This window comes from Aquarana catesbeiana, linkage group LG06, assembly GCF_042186555.1.
Source record: "Aquarana catesbeiana isolate 2022-GZ linkage group LG06, ASM4218655v1, whole genome shotgun sequence".
Lineage (NCBI taxonomy): Eukaryota > Metazoa > Chordata > Amphibia > Anura > Ranidae > Aquarana > Aquarana catesbeiana.
The window spans coordinates 50,804,480-50,829,164 of record NC_133329.1 but is presented as its reverse complement, the minus strand read 5'-3'; the positions used below and the strand labels follow the sequence as shown (position 1 = coordinate 50,829,164).

The window sequence follows — 24,685 nt, the reverse complement described above, 5'->3', positions numbered from 1 at the left end:
TTTGTGTTGTAAATTACTTAAAACAAACAACTTTCTTTTTTCTACAGTTTAAATAACTTCTAACTCCCTCAGCTCATTCGTGGCGCTATCTAGCTGAGGTACATATTCAAAAGAATATAAAAAAGAATATAAAAAAGATGTATCAATCCCTAGCCTCTCAATGAAAGACACATACAATCATTCACATAGGGATTCATTTTACACCTCATACAAAAAAAAAACACACACACATTTAACTTAATATAAATATAAATCCTCCTATCAAATACTAATAACAAGTGTCACGAAAGCAAAGATATGACACAGAAAGTTCTAATTGTATTTGTATGGAAGATACATACCATTTCCACATTCATCATACACTATGCAGAATTCAGCATCAGTTGCATACTTCTTACAATTCACTCATAGAACTAACACACAGGGTCCTTCCACACCAACGTTTTTACAACCACTACAGAATTATTCTAACCTAATTTGGGAGATGATCAGTCTCCCTCACACATACAATATTCCCTAACAGTCTACAAAGATTACAAAGAAATTAACTTACATTTGTGAACATTCATTAACAAAATGTCATTATCTTATGTTTTCTATATAGCAATACAGTCACTCCACCTAGCAAAGTATGCATACACATGAACACAAATTCCTGACTATAAATAAACATACAAATATTCACAGAATTATTAAAACTGACAGGTTAGTTAGTAATTACTTATGGACAGCAGTGCTCAGAGTAAAGCCAATAGGCACCGTACGCGCATACGTCTCCTTACCAAAACGCTTGTCTTAAGACACGAAAAACCGACAAGCCCTGCTTGCCACGGCGATCAGGAATGTCTCAACCCGATCTTAACTCAGTTAGTACACAGACCATTATAACAGATACATATAAACACATACACTTATTACAAAGATAATACATACCTTTTAACTTTGTTAACAAATGGAGCTCCAAAACCTTTACCTCATTTACCTGTCAGGACTTACCTCTCCTGACATTTCTAAACTCATGAGTATTATTTTACACCACAATTTTTATGTTTAATATTATACAAAACAAAGGTACCTTTTTCTACTAGTAGCTACATATCAGTACTGTTTTTGTTTTTAACTTAGGCTTTCCAGGGGTCTGATAACCCCAAAGCCTTCTCCTGATTGATTACCAATCCAGGAAACCAACATGCATGTTAACGCAGGTTCTCCAGGGGTCATTAAGTCCCCAAAACCTCATCCAGACAAAATTTTGCAGTCAAGGTAAACAACATGCATGTTACGCAAGTTCTCCAGGGGTCTTTAAGTCCCCAAAACCTCATCCAGACAAAATTTTGCAGTCAAGGTAAACAACATGCATGTTACGCAAGTTCTCCAGGGGTCTTTAAGTCCCCAAAACCTCATCCAGACTTAAATTCGCAGTCCAGGGAATCAACATGCATGTTAACATAGGTTCTCCAGGGGTCCTAAATCCCCGAAACCTCTTCCTGATTAATTTTTGCAGTCCAGGGAACCAACATGCATGTTAACATAGGTTCTCCAGGGGTCCTAAATCCCCAAAACCTCTTCCTGACTAATTTTTGCAGTCCAGGGAACCAACATGCATGGTAAACCTAGGTTTACATAGAGAGTAATTAACCTTCTACAGGGATACCCCTTCGGAAAAGAAAGATTTGAAAGAAAAGAAAAAGAGAGAAAAAAACATAATAATACATTTTCTACCCAGGGTATCTCATCCTGTACAATGTACTTTAAGATGCCTACAGTTGAGAAAACCCAACCTTCCATCAAAAAGATCTGCCTGGTGGACAGCGATACCCCAACAACAACCACCTGCCCCCCCTAGTGCTAGCAAAACACGGCACAACACAATGCAGAACTAATAATAGGTGTCTGCTAACCTGATATAAATTGCGCAAAATTGTGTTGAGCTCAGTGCCTCACCAGCATGGAGTTAGGCAAGATCGGAGTTGAGGTTATGCTGTCCCCGTACGGGCCACCAAAGGAAGTAGAATGTAAAGTATCGAACCAGGCAGAACTTCAACAATGCAGGTTTATTAACAGCTGGTAACATACAGGTTTATGTTCAAAGTATTACAAGATACAGGTCTAATTTATACAGTTTCTTACAATGCAAGCATATTAGATATAAATATTCTTATCCTCTAACCAAATTGAAACAATTGTGAATTGTTCTCACCTTGAACCAGAATGGGTCTTTACTGCCAATTCTTGGGAACCTGTCACCTGATAGGGACCAGCCAATTGGCCGGTGGTCTGGTCCCCTCACAGAGTTCTGAGTTCCAGCTCGACCAAGTTCGTGAGGGAAATTCACCTGAGACCACATTCTGGAACAAGTTAAGAAGTCTTCTCTGACTCATATGAGGAGACAAGTTAGGACAGATACTTGCTCATTGGTTCTGACCTCTATGACCCGTGCAATAGGGCAGCATACACAGAGTTCAGCCTTATGAGCTCCTATCTGACTTGTCTGTCTAACAATTGTAGAGCTTGCATTTATATACCCTTTTACAAGACTTATCTCAACCATCTCTCTTACATATGATTGGTCGCTAAGATCTGCGTCAATGTAATTAACCATACATCTGACACCTGTTCTATAACCAGATAAACTTAATTATTCCCAAAATTCCTATATGTTCATTAAAGTGATTTATAACTGGTTTTGTCCAATTAAAAACACCTGTGTAGAGACAGTCTGGCACCCAGCTGTGTTATCAAACTCTTCTCATCTTGATAAGATTTAACTAAGTTCAAGAATTACCGATTTATGACATTTGGGAAAATGAACTTTCAATAACCCCACCAGATGTGTTATATGTTTCATTATATGTATGTATTTTAACAGTTTTAATGAGGGCACAAGCAGACCTTTGTTTGACCCTGTCAAACTTAATTTAATGTGCTGTACATAACTTTAATTATTTTTAAACCACCTGTTTTCTTATCTTTATCTGTCTGATTTATATGCATTTCAGACTTGAGACAATTCTATATTACTTGAATCTATCCTAATGAACTTTCACCCAGTAGACTATCTTAACACATTTTCGAGAACACCTGTGTACAAGTACTTGTCATAAAGCAGAGGTCATTTAAAGTTCAACACTTAAAAATGAAGACTTTCTAAATCTGGAAAACACAGTATACATTATTAAAGATTAATAATTGTTGCTTTACTTATTGAATAATAATATTGATAAAACCACTACTATATAATAATATGAATAATAATAATAATTATCAATAAAATATATGCAAATCAATATATATAATATGAAATACATTGGCTAATATGAGATTCTACAACAAGGCACAGATATGTACCAAATCCAGTGAGGTAGTGACAAACAGTGCGGTGTTTATTGGTGATATATATACAGTGTTGTACAGTGTTCCAGAAAGTAAACAGGGCAAATAATACCAAAACAAAAACCTAGCCATATCCTGGCACTAACTACACAAAAACACACGTCCTAACAGGCTGAGCATGCCTACCACTTGTCAGCTTCCATATACACAGCTTGTTAGCTTTTATCAACTTTTCAGCTCTCCCAGAAAGGACTTGTCTGATCCCCAGGCTGAGAGCACTGCTTACAGGTTCCAGGTGAGATTAAATTGCCAGTGGGTAGAGGAATAAACCCTGCACTGGACTGTGGATCAGAGATCCTTAATTGTATATGAGAGGAACCTGGGAGATCTATGGTAGAAAAGGAACAGCGATACTATAGTATAGTAAGTTTAAAGGCGCTATACACTCCAAATAATCATTGATTGGAAAAATTCCCGGGGTTTTTTTTTGCAGCAAAAAATCAATACTAATTGTAATATCAAAAAATATTTTTATTGAAATGCGTCAGTATGATAAAAATATAGTCATATCACATTACAGTAGGTGACCGCGATATTGTGCCAATCTCGCCGCTGTTATCGGCAATATTTAAAACCTGTGAGCCCCGTCACGGGAGCCAGCGCCGAGCTGGCTCGCTCATCGGGAAAGGAAAACTGTGTTTTTTCCTTTCCCAATGAGCGACAAGCATTGCTGACATGTGTCTGGTATGAATCATGAGGGGGAACACCGCGCCAAATTTTAAATAAAAAAACAACATGGGGTGGGCACTTTGGGGCAGGGGGGCGCCCTGTGGCCCCCCTACCCCAAAGCACCTTGTCCCCATGTTGATGAGGACAAGGGCCTCTTCCCGAAAACCCTGGCCATTGGTTGTCGGGGTCTGCGGGCGGAGGGCTTATCGGAATCCGGGAGCCCCCTTTAATAAGGGAGCCCCCAGATTCCGGCCCCCTCACCTTATGTGAAGGAGTATGGGGTACATCGTACCCCTACCCATTCACCTGGGGAAAAAAGTGTCAATAAAAAAACACACTAGACAGGTTTTTAAAGTAATTTATTAGGCAGCTCCAGGGGTCTTCTTCCAACTTCGGGGGTCTTCTTCCGACTTCTCCGCTCTCTCCGGCCTCTTCTCCCGGTGTCTGATTCTTCTCCCGCTCTCCGGCCTCTTCTCCCGGTGTCCAGGACTTCTCCCGCTCTTTCTCCTCCACTATCTTCTGCTCTTTTGCCGCTCTCTTGCTAGCGGTGGCCTGGTCTTCTCCGTCGTCTTGGTCCCTCTTCTCTTCTTCTGATGTTGACACAACGCTCTCTCCCACTGTAATGCTGTGTGCGAGGTGCGCAACGACTTATATAGGCATGGGGCATGGTCACCGGGTGATGTCACCCGGTGACCCCGCCCCCTTATGACGTCACAGTCCCCTAATGCCCTGGGACTGTGACATCATAAGGGGCAGGGTCACCGGGTGACATCACCCGGTGACCACGCCCCATGCCTATATATGTCGTTGCGCACCTCGCACACAGCATTACAGCGGGAGAGAGCGTCGTGTCAACATCGGAAGAAGAGAAGAGGGAACGAGATAACGGAGAAGACCAGGCCACCGCTAGCAAAAGAGCGGCAAAAGAGCAGAAGATAGCAGAGGAGTCCGGCAGAAGAACCTGGGGAGCGGGAGAAGAACCAGAGAGCGGGAGAAGAGGCCGGAGAGCGGCAGAAGAACCGGATACCGGGAGAAGAACCGGACACCGGGAGAAGAGGCCGGAGAGAGCAGGGAAGTCGGAAGAAGACCCCTGAAGTCGGAAGAAGACCCACAGAGCTGCCTAATTATTTACTTTAAAAACCTGTCTAGTGTGTTTTTTTATTGACACTTTTTCCCCAAGTGAATGGGTAGAGGTACGATGTACCCCATACTCATTCACATAGGGTGGGGGGGCGGGATCTGGGGCCCCCTTATTAAAGGGGGCTCCCGGATTCCGATAAGCCCTCCGCCCGCAGACCCCGACAACCAATGGCCAGGGTTTTCGGGAAGAGGCCCTTGTCCTCATCAACATGGGGATAAGGTGCTTTGGGGTGGGGGGGTCGCAGGGCGCCCCCCTGCCCCAAAGCGCCCACCCCCTATGTTCAGGGCATGTGGCCTGGTACAGTTCAGGAGGGGGCGCTCGCTCATCCCCACCCCCTTTCCTGACCGGCCAGGCTGCGTGCTCGGATAAGGGTCTGGTATAGATTTGGAACCCATGCCCCTGGAGGGGAACCCATGTGGTTTGTTATTTAAAATTTGTCGCGGCTTTCCCCCTCATGATTCATACCAGACACCTGTCAGCAATGCCTGTCGCTCATTGGTAAAGGAAAAAACGCAGTTTTCCTTTCCCAATGAGTGAGCCAGTGCGAGATGTATAGTACCCTGTCACCGAGAACCAGCGCGATGGGATCGCTCTGGAAACACATTCTCGCAGTCAGGTACTGTATGGTGTTTCTATATGTACTCATATGGCTGTATCATGATGTATATGTTTTTTATTTAATCTCCAGAGCTCATGTTTTAATACAAACAAATGTCCAAATGTCCTCTGTGTGAAACTTTTTTCAATAATAATATTTTTTGATATTACATGATTTTTTGCAGCAAAATTTTTCCAATCCTGGGAGATCTATAACCCCTGAACAGGACTTCCTCTGGGACGCTTTGCAACAATACTTACATTGGCCAAAGCTGGGGCAATGTAAACATGTAAAAACTGCCATACCTGGAATTCAGCAAATAATTCAGAATAAAAAAAGGAGTGCTTAACAGAGAATTATTTTTCTAGTAATAATCTGGAATATTTCAAATGATTAAATTAGAACACATAATCCTACATAGTGAATGGTATTGTCTCGTGTGTAGAAAAATATGTAGCACCCTCTAGAATAGTGCAGGCAAAGTACTGGCTCATGGTAAAATGAGTGTTTAACGCTGATCAAGAGTTTATTGCAGGTTAGGCTGGATGACTCATACAGGCAAGTCTCTGGTTCCTCCCCCTGCTTCTGGAAGTTTGGAGACATTTTTAGAAGCTGGAGGGTGGAGGCCAAGAGGGCTGATCTGCACACTTAGGGAAACTAAGCCAATACCCAAGCAGTGGGCCTGGCATGGTGTCCGAGACAGCCATTAAATATGGATGGGTCATGCTGGCAAGGTGAGTCAGGTGGAATATAGTGATGGAGTGCGGAGGAGACTGTTGGTGGCCTTAGAGGGGAACCCCTGCTGGTCGGGGCTCTGCCACAGGCTGGCTTGGGAGGATTCTGACAGCATTGGGAGCAAGGAGGACAGTGTGAGCACATGAGCACGGTCAGGGACTAACAAGGGGAAAGACTGACACATGTAGCAAGCCTTTCTGGAAGACAGCATTGTGCCTAATCTTTCCTTTCCCTTGCCCTGGGAGATCTTTAGAGCAGCCGGGTGGGCTGGTGAAGAGGCAGCCAGGTGGGCTGGTGAATAAGCAGCCAGGTGGGCTGGTAGTTCCTGCAGTCAGTACAACTGGGATCAGTGTCTACAAAGCAGTGGGAGATAATTCTGGATGCTGCTTACTACACAAAGTACTAACTTTTAAGTGGGCTTTTGCATTTCTTATCTTAAGAGACTGTTATACCCCGTACACACGGTCGGACTTTGTTCGGACATTCCGACAACAAAATCCTAGGATTTTTTCCGATGGATGTTGGCTCAAACTTGTTTTGCCTACACACGGTCGCACAAAGTTGTCGGAATTTCCGATCGCCAACAACGCGGTGACGTACACCACGTACGAGGAGACTAGAAAAGGCCGGTTCAGAACTAAGCGCGGCACCCTTTGGGCTCCTTTTGCTAATCTCGTGTTAGTAAAAGTTTGGTGAGAGACGATTCGCGCTTTTTCAGACTCGTGGCTTTCAGATCGTTTTCTGCCGTTCAGTTTGTGCTTGTGGGTTTGTATCTGCTCTTCAGTGCGTGCAAGCAAGTTCCGCGTGACTTTAAGTAGTCATTGTATTCTTGTTCGTTCGTTACTGGTTTTCAGGTCGCTCTTCACAGGCCTTGCTGTTCTTCAGTGCGTTCTGTTACTTCGTTCTGAGCAGCCGACCGTTTTCTAGCCATGTTTCGTATGCGTACTCCTCGTAGAGTTCGTGCTGTGCGGGGGCTTGGTGTTATTATTATTATTTTTATTATACAGGATTTATATAGCGCCGACAGTTTACGCAGCGCTTTACAACAACATTAGGGCAGACAGTACAAGTACAATACAATTCAATACAGGAGTGTTGGGGTCCTGACATTGACACAAGTCCAGTCCATGAACAGGGTGGGGAGGAGTTCATGGACCAAGAATTGGTTGCTCCAGCGTGACCAGTTCTCTCATATGCCTTTGCTCCGTGAGATCCGTGAGAATAATCCTGATGATTTCAGGAACTTTCTCAGGATGACGGACCCCGTGTTTCACCGTTTGTTGGCTTCGCTGACCCCCTATATCAGCAGGCAGGATACCTGCATGAGGCAAGCCATCACTCCGGAGCAGAGGTTGGTCGCTACATTGCGGTATTTGGCCACAGGGAGAAGCCTGCAGGACCTCAAGTTCTCGACAGGCATCTCCCCCCAGGCTCTGGGGATCATTATCCCAGAGACCTGTTCTGCCATCATACAGGTCCTGCAGAAGGAGTATATGAAGGTAAGATTTTTATCCTTTTATCTCACATTTTATTGTATTTAATGTTTGATAATATATTGTATTTCTTTCCTCATTCCCTAATTACCATGATTGTAATATGCTGTGAATGTCCCCTTTGTTCTCATGCATGCTGGATTTTTATGTAATTATTATTTTATGTCCTTCATACATATTTGCCCTTCAATAACCTCCCCAGCATGGTGTCTCCTGCCCTATATTCACCTCATGTAGTCACTTAACAATGTATTATATCAGCTCTATAGTAGTGCTTTACCCCAAACACCCCCTAAAATGTTTGGAAATGTGATTTTTTATTTCAATTCAGGCAGAGTGCCAGAGGCTTTTTTTTGTGGTGTCCCCCAATTTTTTTTTACCCTCCCTCCCCCAACTGCTAAGTCAGCTGATCCCAATTCTCTATCCTCAATCATCTATCTGCTGACTTTGCCAAACCCATACACACTATACTCACCTCTTTACTGGTCAGATGTATGGATGAATTCCCCAAAGCATGTAGTGCAAGGGCCTGCCTGTATACTTTCCAATGGTACTGTTTAAAGTTTTGTTATTCTATTACTATCTTGATAGGTAATAGCAGAATGTCCAAATGTGCTCAAATGTGTACAGTGTGTATTTCTATCTTTGTATTCTGACACTTCTTACCTGTCCAGTGGGCTGCCAATAGTGTAACTAAGGAGGGTCTGTTACAAGTAATACCCGGTATTTAGGCATTCATCTCTCAATGAAGTGAAGAGGGTTACCTGTCCAAGAGTTCCCCCCCCCCTATAATGTTAGAAATGGCCCATGAGAGGGGGGGAGGGGGAATATGATAGGTGTACCTTATACTTTGGCCTTGTTAAATTCCCCTTACTAAATGCTATCTGGAGGTTGCCCCATAATGTTTGTGTATAATCAGCTTGCCATGTATCTTAGAAAAAATAGTAATGTTTCTTGTTTTTTCCTCAACAGTTTCCTTCAACGCCACAGGAATGGCAGACTGTGGCCTCCCACTTTGCCCAGCGGTGGGACTTTCCCAACTGCGGAGGGGCAATTGATGGGAAACACGTCCACATCGTCCCACCACCCAACTTGGGGTCGTACTATTATAATTACAAAGGGTTTAATAGTATAGTGATGTTGGCGGTGGTGTTGGCTAATTACGACTTCTTGTATGTGGACGTGGGGAAGAATGGCCGGATGTCCGATGGTGGAGTGATCGCCCAGACGGAGTTCTACAGGCGTCTCCAGAATGGCAGCTTGGACTTGCCACCTCCAGAGGACAATGTTGAAGGTCTCCCATTTGTGTTCGTTGCTGATGAAGCATTTGCGCTGGGGGACCACCTGATGCGGCCATTCCCGATGAGGACCCTCACCCCGGAACAGAGGGTTTTTAATTACCGGCTGGCCAGAGCCCGAAGAGTGGTGGAGAACACATTTGGAATCCTTGCCAGCCGGTTCCAATTATTTCTGACACCCATCCATATGGCGGAGTTTAAACTGAACCATATAATACTTGCCTGCTGTGTTCTCCATAATTTTTTAAGAAAACATTCAGCCAACTATGCTGGCTCAGTTGGGCCTGAGGCCGGAATCCCTAATCCATCAACACTGACGGCGCTTGAAAGTGGCCATCCTGGCTTGCCCTCCCTGAATGCCCGTGATGTCCGGTTACGCTACCTGGAGTTCTTTGCTGGTAGGGGGGCTATCAATATGCCAGACAATCTGTGACACCTTTTTCAAATAAAAAACAACCAAAAGAAATTCTTTGTGGACATTTACTTCTTGTGTTTGTTTTAGCTGACCCTGACAGAAATGTGTTGAGTGCAGAAAATGTCGTGATTGGGTAACCTTATAAAAAAACAGTGTTGGCTGGTACTTCCTAAATGCAAAAACACATTTCACTACAAGTATACTTGCAACTGCACTGAACCTGCACTTGTAGTGCAAAGTGTATTTGCCCTTAGGAAATAACCCCCATTTTTGCATAAAACAGCAATTACATCACCCCAAAAGTGTTGTAGTGTTGAGACAATAATCCACACATTCTTGAGTAAGGCACTTTTTAATACCTGCACAATCACATGTGCATTTACCAAAGGTTTTTAAAACAAACCAACATGTTTGTTGTATAACAATGTTTGCAGTAGCATTCTCCAAAATCGAAATATCTATTTCAGATAAAACAGGCCTGTGTAAAACCAACAAGGAAGCCAAAAAACTTGAACTTACAAAGTTCACATATGGTAAAACCTGAAGGCTATATCAGACATGAGTATTTAGGAACTGTGTTTGATATAGCGTTCAGATGGGGGGAAATCACCCCTGGAAAAGCCAAATTTGGAAGATGCACACAAATTTACGAATGTCAACATGTGCTATCTGCCATCAGGGGGGATCAAGGGACGTGTTTTGGGGGAGCAAGCCCTTCCTCAATGCGACTTTATAATTGAGGAAGGGGTTGCACCCCCAAAACGCGTCCATTGATCTCCCGTGATGGCAGATAGCACATGTTGGCACACTGTGTGTATCCTCCAAATTTTGTCTTTTCTAAACATTGTAAAAATTTTCGTAAGATAAAACCGGTGATTTTGTGGGGTTTAAATTCGCCCCAAAACATCAATGATGTTATTATTTTTTTTAATAACATCAGTGATTTGTTGCTGGATGTTTTGCAATTGGAGATTACACCCCATAATCTCCCCGATGAGTATCTGGGCACTTTCAGATGTAAAGCGTTCTGGATCACGATCACCTAAAAAGAGATAAAGAACAAAAAAAAAGGTCTCAAAAATCTGCCACCATCCATCTCTTTTACCTGAGCCTGTGGTCGCAGACACTCACCTGTTGTGGTGCCAATCTCCACCACATCTTCTTCTTCCTCCTGCTCAGCTTCTTGGGTTGGTATTTCCCCTTCTTCCAGGGGGGGGGCTCTGGTCTCCTGGGATGAGGGGTGTCCTCCGAGTCTTTTCTCCCCTATGTAAAACAAAAATGGTATACTTAGCACACAGATATTTGATGGCAGAACTAGAAATAGGAAACATTGCTTGGAAGTGGGGTACAATTGTCTATTTTAGCCGAGTTCCAAGATGTATCTTTTTTAGTGTCCTTTGTCAAGCTGCACTACTTTACCTGTTTTGTACAGCTTCACAGATGTAGCCCCCCCTATAGTATACACTGGAGCACCCGTGTGCCCCCCTAATAAAAAGGGTGTTCTGGGGTCCCACACTAGTGCTCCAGTGTCCAGATGTGAAAACAGCTGCTCAGTGTCCTCTCTTTACACACAATCTAGTTTGCATTTCATTCTAGTAACTAATCCATCTACACAAACAAATATTTGGCATCCAAGTAGGCCCAAAAAAATGTGTGAAAATGCATATGGCATAAACAATGGTGTTCTAGAGGCCGAAAGAAAAATGTTTGATACGAACGAATAATGGGCCCATGAACATTAAAGTTGACCTTTTTAAACGTTACAATTAATAAAAGCACATGGAGCAGAACGAACGGAATAAAGACAGAAAGAATAGGAACACAGCACAACTACTTACTTTTTTGCAGCACTCTCCGGATCTTTCGGTACTGCTCTGGCTCTCTCAACTTCAGGTCTGACCACCGCTTCCTGAGCTGATCTTTAGATCTTCGTACCCCGAAATTCCTGTGAAGGCTTTTGATCACTTTAGCAATGATTTTGGCCTTTCGGATGTTGGGATTGGGGTAAGGCCCATATTTTCCGTCATAGTCGGACTTCCTCATGATGTCGACCATCTCCAACATCTCCCCAAACGACATATTTGTGGCCTTAAAACGTCTCCTTCTGGATCGGGACGTGCCTGGATCCGGGCTTTCCTCCTCCTCCTCCTCGTTGTTAGAATTATTATTATCACGCACCTGTTGTAACTCCGCCATCATGCTCTTCCCCCACTGCGCCGAACGAAAAGGGGCGGGGAATATACTAGAAAGAACATCAGGGGTGGGCGGAGTTACACGCATGCGCAGTGTGTATAAAGCGTAACACGCGTGCGTATTATGTTTGATCTGTGAGCGGAGGAAGGAGCATTGGACGCGCCGATCGTAAGAACGAAGGTAAGAGACAAACTTGTGCCTATACTGCTTCTAGATTGAGGCCTATATTGTAACAAGATTAGGAGAGTTTTGTGTGACATTAGGCTTTGTCTTGTGTTGTGTCTTGCAGTGAACATGGATATCTTAATGAAAGACAATGACTTCATGTCAGTATACATAGATATGCTAAGTGAGCTGCCCTGTCTGTGGGAGATTACCCACCCCCATTACAAGAACCAAGCAAAGAGGAAGGCAGCACTGGAGCAATTGTGTGAAATTGTGAAGCAGGTGATCCCCACGGCAGACATCACCTATTTAAAGATTTTTATTGGTGGCCTGAGGAGCACATATCTGAGGGAGCGCAAGAAAGTCCTGGATTCACAGAGATCCGGAGCAGCAGATGACATCTATGTCCCCAGGATGTTGTACTACGACAGGCTGCACTTTCTGGCAGGCCAGACTGAACCCAGGCCATCCCTCTCCAGTCTTCCTTCCACGCTTCCTTCCCCCCCGGCTGAGGCTTCTGACGCCCAACCTGGGCCTTCCAGGCCACATGTGGAGGAGCCCAGATTGAGCCAGGTATAGCATTCCTCGAAATATTTCTGCTTGTACAATCAATGATGTTAACTAGATGTTAGTTGGGAGTACTAATTTAGGATTGGGATTGATGAAGCAAAAACTAAAACCATGTCCCTTTTCCATACACAGGGAAGTCTCAGCCAGGAGGTGGCCGGGCCGAGCCGGCTGGCTGATATCAAGGTCCCTCCACCCCCCCTGAAAACAGAAAGTGGCAGTAGGAGGAGTACCCTAGAGGAGGCGACTATAGCATTCTTTTGGAGGGCTACAGAGGTCCTGGGAGCACCACACACCAGGCAGGAGAACATTGCTGCCTTCATAGCATATAAAATGCAGAGGATGGAGGAGGGACAAAAAGTCTTGTGTGAGGCCCTCATATCGGAGGCTCTGGAGAAAGGTATGAGGGGCCAAATTACACCTCACACACATCTTTGGGATGGTCCTCCTCCTCCTCCTGCAGGTCCTTCTCCTCCTTCTCCTCCAGGTCCTCCCAGTCCTCCTCCTCCTGCAGGTCCTCCTCCTCCAGGTCCTACTCCTCCTCCTGCCACATCTCCAACTGCACAGCCGGGAAGGAAGCGTGAAAGGAAGACCAGAAAGTGAGGACCCTGGATCCAGTCTGGTCGGCCAAAAGATGCAGCCTCTTGTGGTACCACAGTCTGGGGACACAGATGTCATCTGCTGCTATCCGAGTCTCTGTGAATCCCGGACCAGACTGCCCTCCCTTAGATATGGACTCCTCAGGCCACCAATTTTGATGTTGAAGAATTGATGTCTGCCGTGGGGGTCCCAGGCTTCGCTAATTTCTCCTGTTGATCCAGTGTTGCCTTCCTCTTTGTTTGGTTTTGATCCCTTAAAAAAGGATTTTTGTTTTGGATTATACTCTCCTATGTGTGTTTTACTTCAAAAATGACAGTTGGTTTGTGAGGATTCAGGTACATTTCAAATATACAATGTGAAATGAACAAGGGACACCAACACCAAACAATCTCCTGGAGATTAAATAATAAAAGATATCAATGGTGTTGGGGTAACTTGACACACAAAACACACACAAAAATATTCAAAAAATCCAAACATTAAAAAAAAAAAAAGGCTTAAAATCCTAAATAAAAAAAAAATAAAAAATTTAAAACTGTCAGATGTGACAACTAATAACAATATATTCAGGGAATTCCACTAAAAAAACACAAATCAAACTTTGTGAGAAGTGTGTGTGAATATGAGCAGCAAAACGACTTAATTCTTGTCACATTATAAAGAAGAAGAGAGTGCGCTGTATTAAACCATTTTTAACATTGCAGCGTGACGAAAATGCTGTATCCATTGCGAATGCTAAGTTTACCAGAACGAGCTGTTCCGTGTCGAATTTCTTCTGAGCATGCGTGGCACTTTGTGCGTCGGAACAGGCCACACACGGTCGGAATTGACGCGATCGGATTTTGTTGTCAGAAAATTTTATCTCCTGCTCTCCAACTTTGTGTGTCAGAAAATCCGATGGAAAATGTCCGATGGAGCCCACACACGGTCGGAATTTCCGACAACACGCTCCGATCGAACAATGTCCATCGGAAAATCCAACCGTGTGTACGGGGCATTAGTGTCCGGAAAGGAGGACAGTTCAAGACCTTGTACATAGGGAGGAAGTTGTCCCTGGTTTTTATTCTTTGATTTTGATTGTCTTTGACTGACATAAGATGGCCACTCACCCTTTATAGTGGACCTTTGAGTTACCAAGGTCTGAACACATTTGTTCCCCTTTAAGAGCTGGGATCAGCTTAAGGTGACTGGCACTCTGCTGTTCTTAACCACTCAAGATAAGGCAACTCGAACATTCAAAATTCAAATGTTGCCCATAAAGGATACAAAAAAGGGAAAAACTGATAGTGCTCTTTGTGCTGAATCCAAAATTCCTTATTCACAGCTTTAAAAAAAACGCACTCACGATAGTAAATGCAAGCAGACACAAGACACTGAGCGGGATTATATCTCGCAGCTCACCGCTCCCTGTAATGTCCGGCTGATAGGTTGGGTGCCGGCACAGGTCAGGCTCCAGATGGAACACTGCTCTCAAATCCATTTCTGTGCCTGACAAAAGAGCTCCGTCCTAGACATTACGTCAAGGCATCTGTTCACTAACAATTACAAAATCAAACAAACTTTTTTAAAAAAAATGTTTTGAATGAAATTCTACTAGTGTATGGCCAGCTTATAAATTCCTTTGTTTTCTTGCCTCTGGGAACCCACACCTACCACTAGTGACATAGAGGATCCACACATATACTGTACACAATATTTTAATAAATTCCATTTTTCTAATGAAAGTGTGGAGTTTTATTTTTGCATTTGGTGAATGACAAATAATGGACTTTTCTGTATAAAATATCAATTTGCTACTAATAATGATTATAAAGTATTAGAGACCAGCTTTTTTTGGTGGTGGTTCTATTGTTTCCATGAGTTTTTACTGTCTTTTAGATTTTTGCCAGTAGAAAGATAAATGGATATTCCACATATTACAGCCAGTTACAGGATGAGATTATATTAATAAAATGATCAATAAAGAAAACTTCTCTGTGTGAAGGAATAAATTAGAATGTATCTGGTATTATTTGTTTGCCTTAGCACTGACTCTGACTGACATCGAACAATGTATTTGCCCGATGATTTGGTGTGTTGCTTTGTTGCCTGTTGGATTATTATCTGCCACCAACAGTGGAATCCCAAGAGCCATGGCCTGGGGTTAGCCATGCAGACAAATCCATGACTCTATGAGGGGACCCTTAGGGAAGGCGAATTCTTTGGTAGATTTCATGCCTCTGGGAACCCACACTCACAGCTAAATGGTTTGATGACAGGATCTCTTTAATCACCAAAATTCTTTACCTGCAGTGTTATTTTTTCCAGGACTCTTCGCTGTACTTTTTCCAGTGCCCCCTGCAAAGATAAATTAATATAATCTTTATAACACTATAAAATGTGTATTAAAATATTTACAGGAATTTTTTTAAATAAATATTAAAGGGGGACCCCATAAAAAATGCATGGGGATTTCCCTAAAAATACTTACCAGACCCTTATCCTTTATAAACATCTGGTAGAAATGTCAAGGGGAACCACTATGCAAAAAAAAAATGCATGGGGACCCCCCAAATTCCATGCCAGGCCCTTCAGGTCTGCTTTAAATATTAAGGGGGAATCCCATGCCTAAAACAAAATAAAAAACATGCAGTCCCCCTAAATCCCTATCTCAGCTCTAGTACCTACTAGTACATACTGTAGTTGGCTCCACCTCTCTCACTTGCGGGGAGATCATCCAGTGGTGACATTGACATTTGCACTGCACCCCATGTACCTGCATCTCCCTTGTCCCCCACTTAGTGGGAGCCACTCAGGAGATCTGATCTGTGGGAGCTGTTGGGGAACAAGCTGTCACTTGTAAGCATAGAAGCCGGAATTTTGTGTTTTTAAGTGATAGTGGTGATCAGGGAGCAGAGGGCCTGAGCCAGAGGTGGTGGGACTGAGTGCCACCAAGTTCCAGCTAAAAAAAGCCCTGCCCTTATCTGTGCATGTAGCCCCCTTTCCTGAACCATACTAAGCCACATGTCCTAAACATGGTGGAGGGTATCTAATCAGGAGGTACTCTCAGCTGCCCTGCTGCATAGAGAACACAGGGGGTCAATCACTCGGCATGGATGCCATTCACAGAAAACTTTTTCTCAATTAATGCAAAGCATTCTCTGATTGGATGTGGTGGAGATTGTGATGTCACCATCCTGCCTTTCCACCTCATCCAATCAGAGAACACTTTGCATGTTAATAATGCAACGATGCCCATGCCGTGGTAGCAACCTCCTGCAGCAGGACAGCCATTTGGCATGGAACCCAGAAGTTAGTAGAGATGATTGTAGTAACCGTGCCTACTAGTGTGATTTGAAGCTTCCATGGGGATAGGCCAGGTATGGTACATACATAAATACATTAGTTCAAGCTGGATCAATGTAACTATACAAAAATATCCATACCTGGAGTATGAGCTCATACTCATTTTCTGTGAACAGCCTTCTATCTTTAAATGCCAATACCATCTGCTGGTCTGCTGTAATAATTAAAATTAGTCCTGACTTCTGCCTTCAACTTGACTGCAATCATTGCCAATAGGGGGGGATGTCCAAGGAACATCTTATGCCCCATACACACGAGTGGAATTTCCATCTTAAAAATCTTGGATTTTTTTCGACAGAATTCCGCTCAAGCTTGGCTTGCATACACACAGTCACACAAAAGTTCTCTGAACTTTCGACCGTCAAGAACGCGGTGACGTACAACACTACGATGAGCCGAGAAAATGAAGTTTAATGCTTCCGAGCATGCGTCAAATTATTTCCGAGCATGCGTAGGAATTTTGTGCGTCGGAATTGCATACAGACGAATGCATTTTCGGATAGGAACTTTATCCGACCGAAAAATAGAGAACCTGCTCTCAATCTTTTCCCGCTAGCAAAAGTCCGATGGAGCATACACACGGTCGCATTTTCCGACCAAAAGCTCACATCGCACTTTTGCTAGCGGAATTTCCGATCGTGTGTACGTCGCATTACAGTGTGTCTTGATGAAGACCGCACTGCTATTTGAAAACACCCACCAATGGGGACACAGAAGGTTCACATATCTTTTTCACATTCTCTGTCCAATCTAATGGAACATTCACTAAGCAGAACTTGATCCCCACTTTTGAAAGAGCCGTAAAAGTTACTTAACCACTTAAGGACCGGCGCACGACTATGTACGTTGGCACAATGGCACAGCTGAGCAAATGGGCATATATATACGTCCATTTGAATTTCCCGCCGTGTCATTGCGTGCGCCGGCCAGGAGCTCCGTGAGTCGGGTTGAGGGTCCCGCGGACTCGATCGCCGCGGGGATACCCGCGATCATCTTACGGAGAGCAGGAACGGGGAGATGCTGATGTAAACAAGCATCTCCCCATTCTGCCTAGTGACTGTGTCACTCGATCTCTGCTCCCTGTCATCGGAGCAGAGATCAGTGTACTGACAGACAGAGCCCAACCCCCCTACAGTTAGAAACACCTCCCTAGTACTGACTTAACCCCTCCCCGCCCCCTAGTGGTTAACCCCTTCACTGCCAGTGTCATTTACACAGGAATCAATGCATTTTTATAGCACTGATTGCTGTATAAATGACAATGGTCCCAAAAATGTGTCAAAAATGTCCGACATGTCCGCCATAACGTCGCAGTCACAATAAAAATCACTGATCGCCGCCAAAACTAGTAAAAAAAAATTATTAATAAAAATGCCATAAAACTATCCCCTATTTTGTAAACGCTATAACTTTTGCGCAAACCAATCAATAAACGCTTATTGCGATTTTTTTTTACCAAAAATATGTAGAAGAATACGTATCGGCCTAAACTGAGGAAAAAAAATGTTTTTTTATATATTTTTGGGGGATATTTATTATAGCAAAAAGTAAAAAATAATGCATTTTTTTCAAAATTGTCCCTCTTATTTTGTTTATAGCGCAAAAAATAAAAATCTCAGAGGTGATCAAATACCACCAAAAGAAAGCTCTATTTGTGGGAAAAAAAGGACGTCAATTTGTTTGAGAGCCACGTCGCACGACCGCGCAATTGTCAGTTAAAGCGACGCAGTGCCGAATCGCAAAAAGTGCTCTGGTCTTTAGGCAGCCAAATGGTCCGGGGCTGAAGTGGTTAAAGGGTAACTCAACTCGCATTGAAAAATATAACATATACTGTGCAATTGATGCTTTTTTTGATGCAGTGTTTATAAAAACTGTATGTGGTCTGAATTCTGTCTCCAGCTATGATGGCGGTCATTGCTGCTTGTTTGGGGGTGTAGAGGACTCCCACAGAAACACCAGAACCTCAGAGGGGAACTCAGGGGGCTGAATACAAATGCACGCCACACTATTCAGATATTTATTTGTAAAAAAAATTGAAAGTCATTTATCATTTTCCTTCCCCTTCACAGTTATGTGCCAATTTGTGTTGGTCTATCACATAAAATCTCAATAAAATACATTTACGTTTTTGGTTGTAACATGACAAAATGAAATTTCAAGGGGTATGAATACTTTTTCAAGGCACTGTAATAAACTGGAGAAGGGATGGGGGGATTTTTTCAAAGGTAAAAGCGGAGTTACATTTTAACAATGTATAACATTAGTTCTCTATTATTAATAATAATGTGAATGAGGATAATAATTCAACATTCATCAGCTTTATTCATCATTACATTTATTTTACCTTTTGAGGCATTTTTTCCAGGTATACCCGTCTTTTTTCTTTGTCCTGCTGGAAGGATGAAAGAAATATGTCACAATGTATAGCACAGTTACAGGGTAGAAGCACATGTATTAAATGATCAACAGAAAGATTTCTCAGTTCTGAAGGAATAAACAAGACTATATTCAACAGAACAAATACCTCAGTTATTCTTATTTATTGGGGTAACAGCTCCGCCTAAGTGCCTGCCTGTTGTTGGACTATACCAGCCTTTCTTAACCTTTTCAACACAGGAACCCTGGAAATAACTTTCTGGTCTCAGGGAACCCCTGGTAAAAATGACTATATCTACATCTCATAATACGTGTGATGGTCAGTGGGAAGAATTCTCCTTACACTTGTGGTCATTGGGAAGAAATACCCCTTATAGATAGCTATGATGCCAGTGGGAAATTATCTGAGAGGTAGAAATTTCTCATTGCTCAAGGAACCGCTAGCAACCTCTGGAGGAACCCTAGGCTTACATGAAACCCTGGTTGAGAAACCCTGGACTACATCCTTGCCTGATGATTTGGTATTATGATTAGCTATAGTTGCCCAGCAGATCATTAGCTGGCCAAACATGAGAGTCATTAACTGGGAGTGTAATTCAGCAAAATTCAAACCCCCTTGCAGGAATCCCTAGTGAAGGCCAAGCATTTTGTAAAAGCTAAACTCTGGCTAAATAAATATTATTTAAGTCCGAGAGCGATATGTATTCTTACTTAAATCTTGATGTCCTTTGAGTATTACTTCCAGACCTGTACAGTAATCCAGTATGAAACAAATCCTGTACTGGGGCTTCCTGTAATGAAGACCAGTCTCTGCTGCTCTCTCTCCTTGTGTGGGGTGACTGGTCTTGTCTCCGCCCCCTCCTGTAGTTTAATGCTGGCTGCTTGCAGTGGGTGGAGCTGTTGGGCTCCTCCCACAGCTCTGCTCTCTGCACAGGTAATGTACAGCACAGTGATGATGTTACCTCTAATTTAAAAGGTAATATTTGGGATTGTGAATGCATTTAGTACACACAAAGTGGATTTACTGCCTATCCTCTGTGGTTATTGAGAAATATTTTTAAATAAAATTATTTTGTGCCTTTCCATACCCTGGGTAATCCATAGCTATGCTAACATGGAGAATCCTATGACATTAGGCATTCTGTCATATAGCAGTTTCATATGACAGTGGACTTTTACATTGTAGGATAATAAACAATTTGCTTTCCTTAGTAAAATTCACTAAGACAAATATATCTACTACAAATAATAATTCCACAGTAGTCAGCCAAACCAAACTCACCATTGGGCATTTTTTTGGGAGCTTTCACGGCTTTTTTGCTTTTGGCAGCTGCAGAGATAAATTAATATACATCACAGTTACAAAATGGAAGTTATTGGAAGTTATTATTATTTCCTCCTGGAGGAATAAACAAGAATACCACAGATAATTTTTGTACTTGTGTACTAGTGGCCAAAACACCACCTATCCAAACCTATTTTTCCTTTCCCTTTGCCTTTTCCCTTTCATTTTCCTTTCTTCCTCCTTTTGTCTGCTGTCTTTTTAACTAAACACAGTGCTCTGGGGATCCTTTATCATGTGTTAATATGATTGTAAAAAAAAAGATAAAGGTCCAAAACAACCCTGGTTGCCTTTTTTGTGATAATTTAATCTATAATATCCTTCTTGAGCTAATTTCTATGACTTTCTATGACTAGGCAATGTGTTATTCTAGAATTTAGGTGATATTAAAGGCAAGTAAAAAAAAAAAAAAAAAACATGTTATACTTACTTGCTCTGTGCAGTGGTTTTGCACAGAGCAGCCCTGATCCTCCTCTTCTGGGGTTCCCAGTCGGCGCTCATGGCCCCTCCCTCCTGCCAAGTGTCCCCAGAGCAAACAGCTTGCTATGGGGGCATCCAAGCAGGCTCACTCCCGAGGCACTGCTCTGTGTGTCCATTCACACACAGAGCCGTGGCTTGGCCCAGCCACTCTCTCTTCTCATTGACTTACTGGTTGTGATTGACAACAGCTGGATGAGAGATGAGGCTTGTCGTGCACATTGCTGGATCGTAATGGGGCCCAGGTAAGTATTAGGGGGGCTGATACACAGAGAAGTTTTTTTAACTTCATGCATGAAGGTAAAAAATCTTGAACCTTTAAAACCACTTTTAGTTTCTGTACCCCAATGAATCCCTTTCACACAGCCACCATTTTTCACCTGTCTCTCCCCGTGTGGAGTGAAATCAACTGTTGGTTTCACTCCACACAGGGAGATGTGTACTTGCTGCTGTCTAAAGAAGAGAGCTTTCTATCCTGTTTTATCAACATCTTATGCATGAGATCTCTCTTACACTAAGTGTCATGGTATGTTAGCCTTGTGTGCCTGGGCTGACATGCCCCTGGGTTTTCTATTCCTCCACTGGCTTTCTATCATGTAGGGCCACCTTATTTTGCCTTTGATTTTTCTTCACCTTGAAGTCTCCCGAAGAAGCCTTTTCCATGAAATGCGTAGAGATGTGAAAATCTCCCACCCTTCATTTACTACATAAAATGTGATCAGTATATTGCTGCTTTGTATTATTTGTGCAGTATTATTTGTCGTTTGCTGACTATTTTGGCTATGATGTATTCAGTGTTCCCTGTTCATTAATGATGACCTTTGCATTTTAAAAGTACAATACTTTTTCTATTTTTGTCTTCTTAAGGCCATGTACCAGTTTAACGACTATCATTTATCCTGGCTATGCTTGGTTGTATCACTAGTATGGGAACCACAAATTCTCGACCTGGAATTGTCCCACAAAATATTCCCTGTGCCATTTGATGTTGGTCAGATGCTCCACAGCACATTCCTTCCTGTCTAATGAAAAATTCAGGGTTTGCAGCTTGATTTTCACTGTCAGTTGAGTTACCTTTCTAAAATGTTGAAGCATAAATTAATCATCCCTTTAAAATTCATCCAGAAATAGTTTTCTTTATAATAATCATCATTACCGTTGTTTTTTTTAAGCATTTTTACACCCATATTGCATCAGGCATTTTACGTCATTCGCAATCTGTGCATGATACAAAGATTGTACTTGATGATGTGTTGTCCATCATTTAAAAGGTCAAAGTGTCAGGTACCTCAGGCCGGCCATACTCATTTTCATGTGCAGGCACGGGCATGCCAATAGATCCTGGTGCCTGGCAGCCTATTTAAACCTGAGATCTGCCTATTATAATTGCTGAATGGTCTTAAGTTTTACCCTTCTGAATGACTGCTTGATTCTGTTATTGACCTACCTCCATCTGACTCTTCTTCAGATGGGCGGCATAGTGGTGTGGTGGTAGCACTCTCGCCTAGCAGTAAGAAGGGTCGCTGGTTCGAATCCCAACCACAACACTACCTGCCTGGAGTTTGCATGTTCTCCCTGTGCCTGCGTGGGTTTCCTCCGGGTACTCCGGTTTCCTCCCACACTCCAAAGACATGCTGGTAGGTTAATTGGATCCTGTCTAAATTGTCCCTAGTATGTATGAATGTGAGTTAGGGACCTTAGATTGTAAGCTCCTTGAGGGTAGGGACTGATGTGAATGTACAATGTATATGTAAAGCGCTGCATAAATTGACGGCGCTATATAAGTACCTGAAATAAATAAATAAATTCCCCTTGCCTGCTTATGTGTGCTACTGATTGTTGTTATCCAGGGCCAGGACAAGAGGTGGGCAGGAGGGAAAGCTGCCCCAGGCACAGTGAAGCAAGAGGGCAAAGAATAGGAGCAGGGTTTTATACCCATTCTACAGCATATATTAACAATGGAGGAGGGGTGAAAATCTAGATCCTTGCCCTGGACACAGGACAACTCTGTCCTGGTACTGTTGTTATCAACCCAGGCTTGGACTTTTGACTAAGATTCTGCCTGCTGATTTTCTACCTCGTTGCCAGCACATTGCTGACCCCTGCCTGGCTCTGACCTGGACTCTGATTGTGATTCTGTAACTCGCTGCCTGGCTGTTACCAAACTCAGCCTGTGATTGGACTCCTCGCTTCTGCTCATTGGACCTTAGTACTTCCATGCTAAGGTTCATTGACCCAACGTCCTGGCACCGGAGCACTTACACTGCCCTAGCAGTCCCTGTCTCCACCACCAAGTGTGCTTGGATGGGAATCGTGCAAAGGTGATACCAGGATAGGAGTGTAAAACTGAAGGTGACAACAAAGTGCCTGCAGGTAGATTCTGCAAAGCAGCATTGTCACCCTATAGCAGGAAGAACAATATTATACAGATGTTCCAGACTGAAAAGGAGGGCTGCACAGCAATATTAAAGCGGAGTTCCACCCAAAAGTGGAACTTCCACTTATTTGCTTCCTCTCCCCCCCTGGCACATTTGGCACTTTTCAGGGTGGAGGAGGGAACGGGGACCTGTTTTTGACAGATCCCCCCTCCCCACTTCCTGGAAACAGCGTTGTGGCGCTGTCCCTCTGAAGTTTGGCCCCCCTCCTCCTTCCTCTGCCGCAGGGCCAATTAGAAAGTGCAGCGCGCATCGCACATGTGCAGCAGGGAACTGTCTGTGAAGCCAAAAGGCTGCTGGTTTCCCTTAGTGGAGATGGTGGCGGCAGCACCTGACAGCCGATCTGAAGATCGTCTGGGGTGCTGACATTGCGGGCTCCCTGGACAGGTAAGTGTCCTGATATTAAAAATCCGCAGCTACAGTATTTGTAGCTACTGACTTTTAATTTTTTTCCCCAGGCTGGAAAACGTAACCAAAAGGTCAATTATTCAATATTGTTTTTTAATGCCAGGGTTTTAATACGCTTTAATTTATTATTTCAACATCTAATCATGATAATGTTACAGTAATCAGCCTCACCAGATTTCTCTTACCTTTGGGGGTAGCTTTTTTAGCAGTTTTCACTTTCTGTTTGTTTTTTACCCCTGGAAAGATACATGCAAAATAATTATTTTATAGCACAGTTAAAGGACAAAATAATTCAACAAAAATGATCAATAAATGTTTTGTAGCAATAAACTATAAGACAACAGACAATTGCCCGGGTTTGTGACAGGTGCACTTTAAATGTTATACAGATGATGTTCTACTCAGGACATATACATTATAGTGCAGACATTTGCCTTACTCACCTTTACCACCGGCCATTTTTGCTTGTATATCCCACCCAACGTATTCAGATCTGACAGATGATGACCATCAAAGTGGTCTTCACAGTTTTACTTCAAGGAGATCGACTTCTGTTATAAGAGAAATAGATGTTATAGATGTTTGTGGGAGCTTCTCTGCTATTTAGTGCATGTTCTTCCCCAGTATCTGTTCTTATTCTGTATATGTGCACAATACCACTTCTTTTGTCCTGTATGCCGGGTGTAATTTTTTGTATTTCCATAATTTTCCATATCTGTCCTTATTCTGTATGAACCTTTTGGACGCTAAAAGGATTTATTACAGTTTTTCCCCTAGGATTTTCATTTAGTAGTTGGTCTTCCTGTATTTAGATGCTAATCAACTTGCCTAGCTAGTCTGATGTTAAATAGGATGTGATATTGGCAGGCAATGGGGGAAGGCCACAAGTGAGAACACATAGCCATGTGTTTGGGAAGAACAGGCAGAGCGGCAGCATGATTAGCCATCCTTGACTGATCTTCTGCAACAGTCCATCTTGACCGTTGCAGAAGCATGCATCAACCATACAGGACTGTCCCTTTTTTTTTTTTAATC

At 43.0% G+C, this 24,685-nt stretch overlaps 1 protein-coding gene across 5 annotated transcripts in view; it reads right to left on the bottom strand.

Moving 5' to 3' along the window:
- Positions 1-24,685, bottom strand: part of LOC141148393 (uncharacterized) — an 85,883-nt gene that overhangs the window by 30,196 nt on the left and 31,002 nt on the right. For 4 of the 5 annotated variants that reach the window (XM_073635854.1, XM_073635853.1, XM_073635856.1 and 1 more), the window contains exons 2-6: positions 24,094-24,201; positions 23,836-23,886; positions 20,271-20,318; positions 18,957-19,004; positions 15,554-15,604 (exon numbers count right to left, since the gene is read on the bottom strand). In XM_073635854.1, coding sequence (XP_073491955.1) covers positions 15,554-15,604; positions 18,957-19,004; positions 20,271-20,318; positions 23,836-23,886; positions 24,094-24,109 — 214 coding nt within the window. In that variant the 5' untranslated portion in view covers positions 24,110-24,201. The remainder of the gene's footprint in view (positions 1-15,553; positions 15,605-18,956; positions 19,005-20,270; positions 20,319-23,835; positions 23,887-24,093; positions 24,202-24,685) is intronic. The other variant, XM_073635857.1, reaches the window with a different exon arrangement.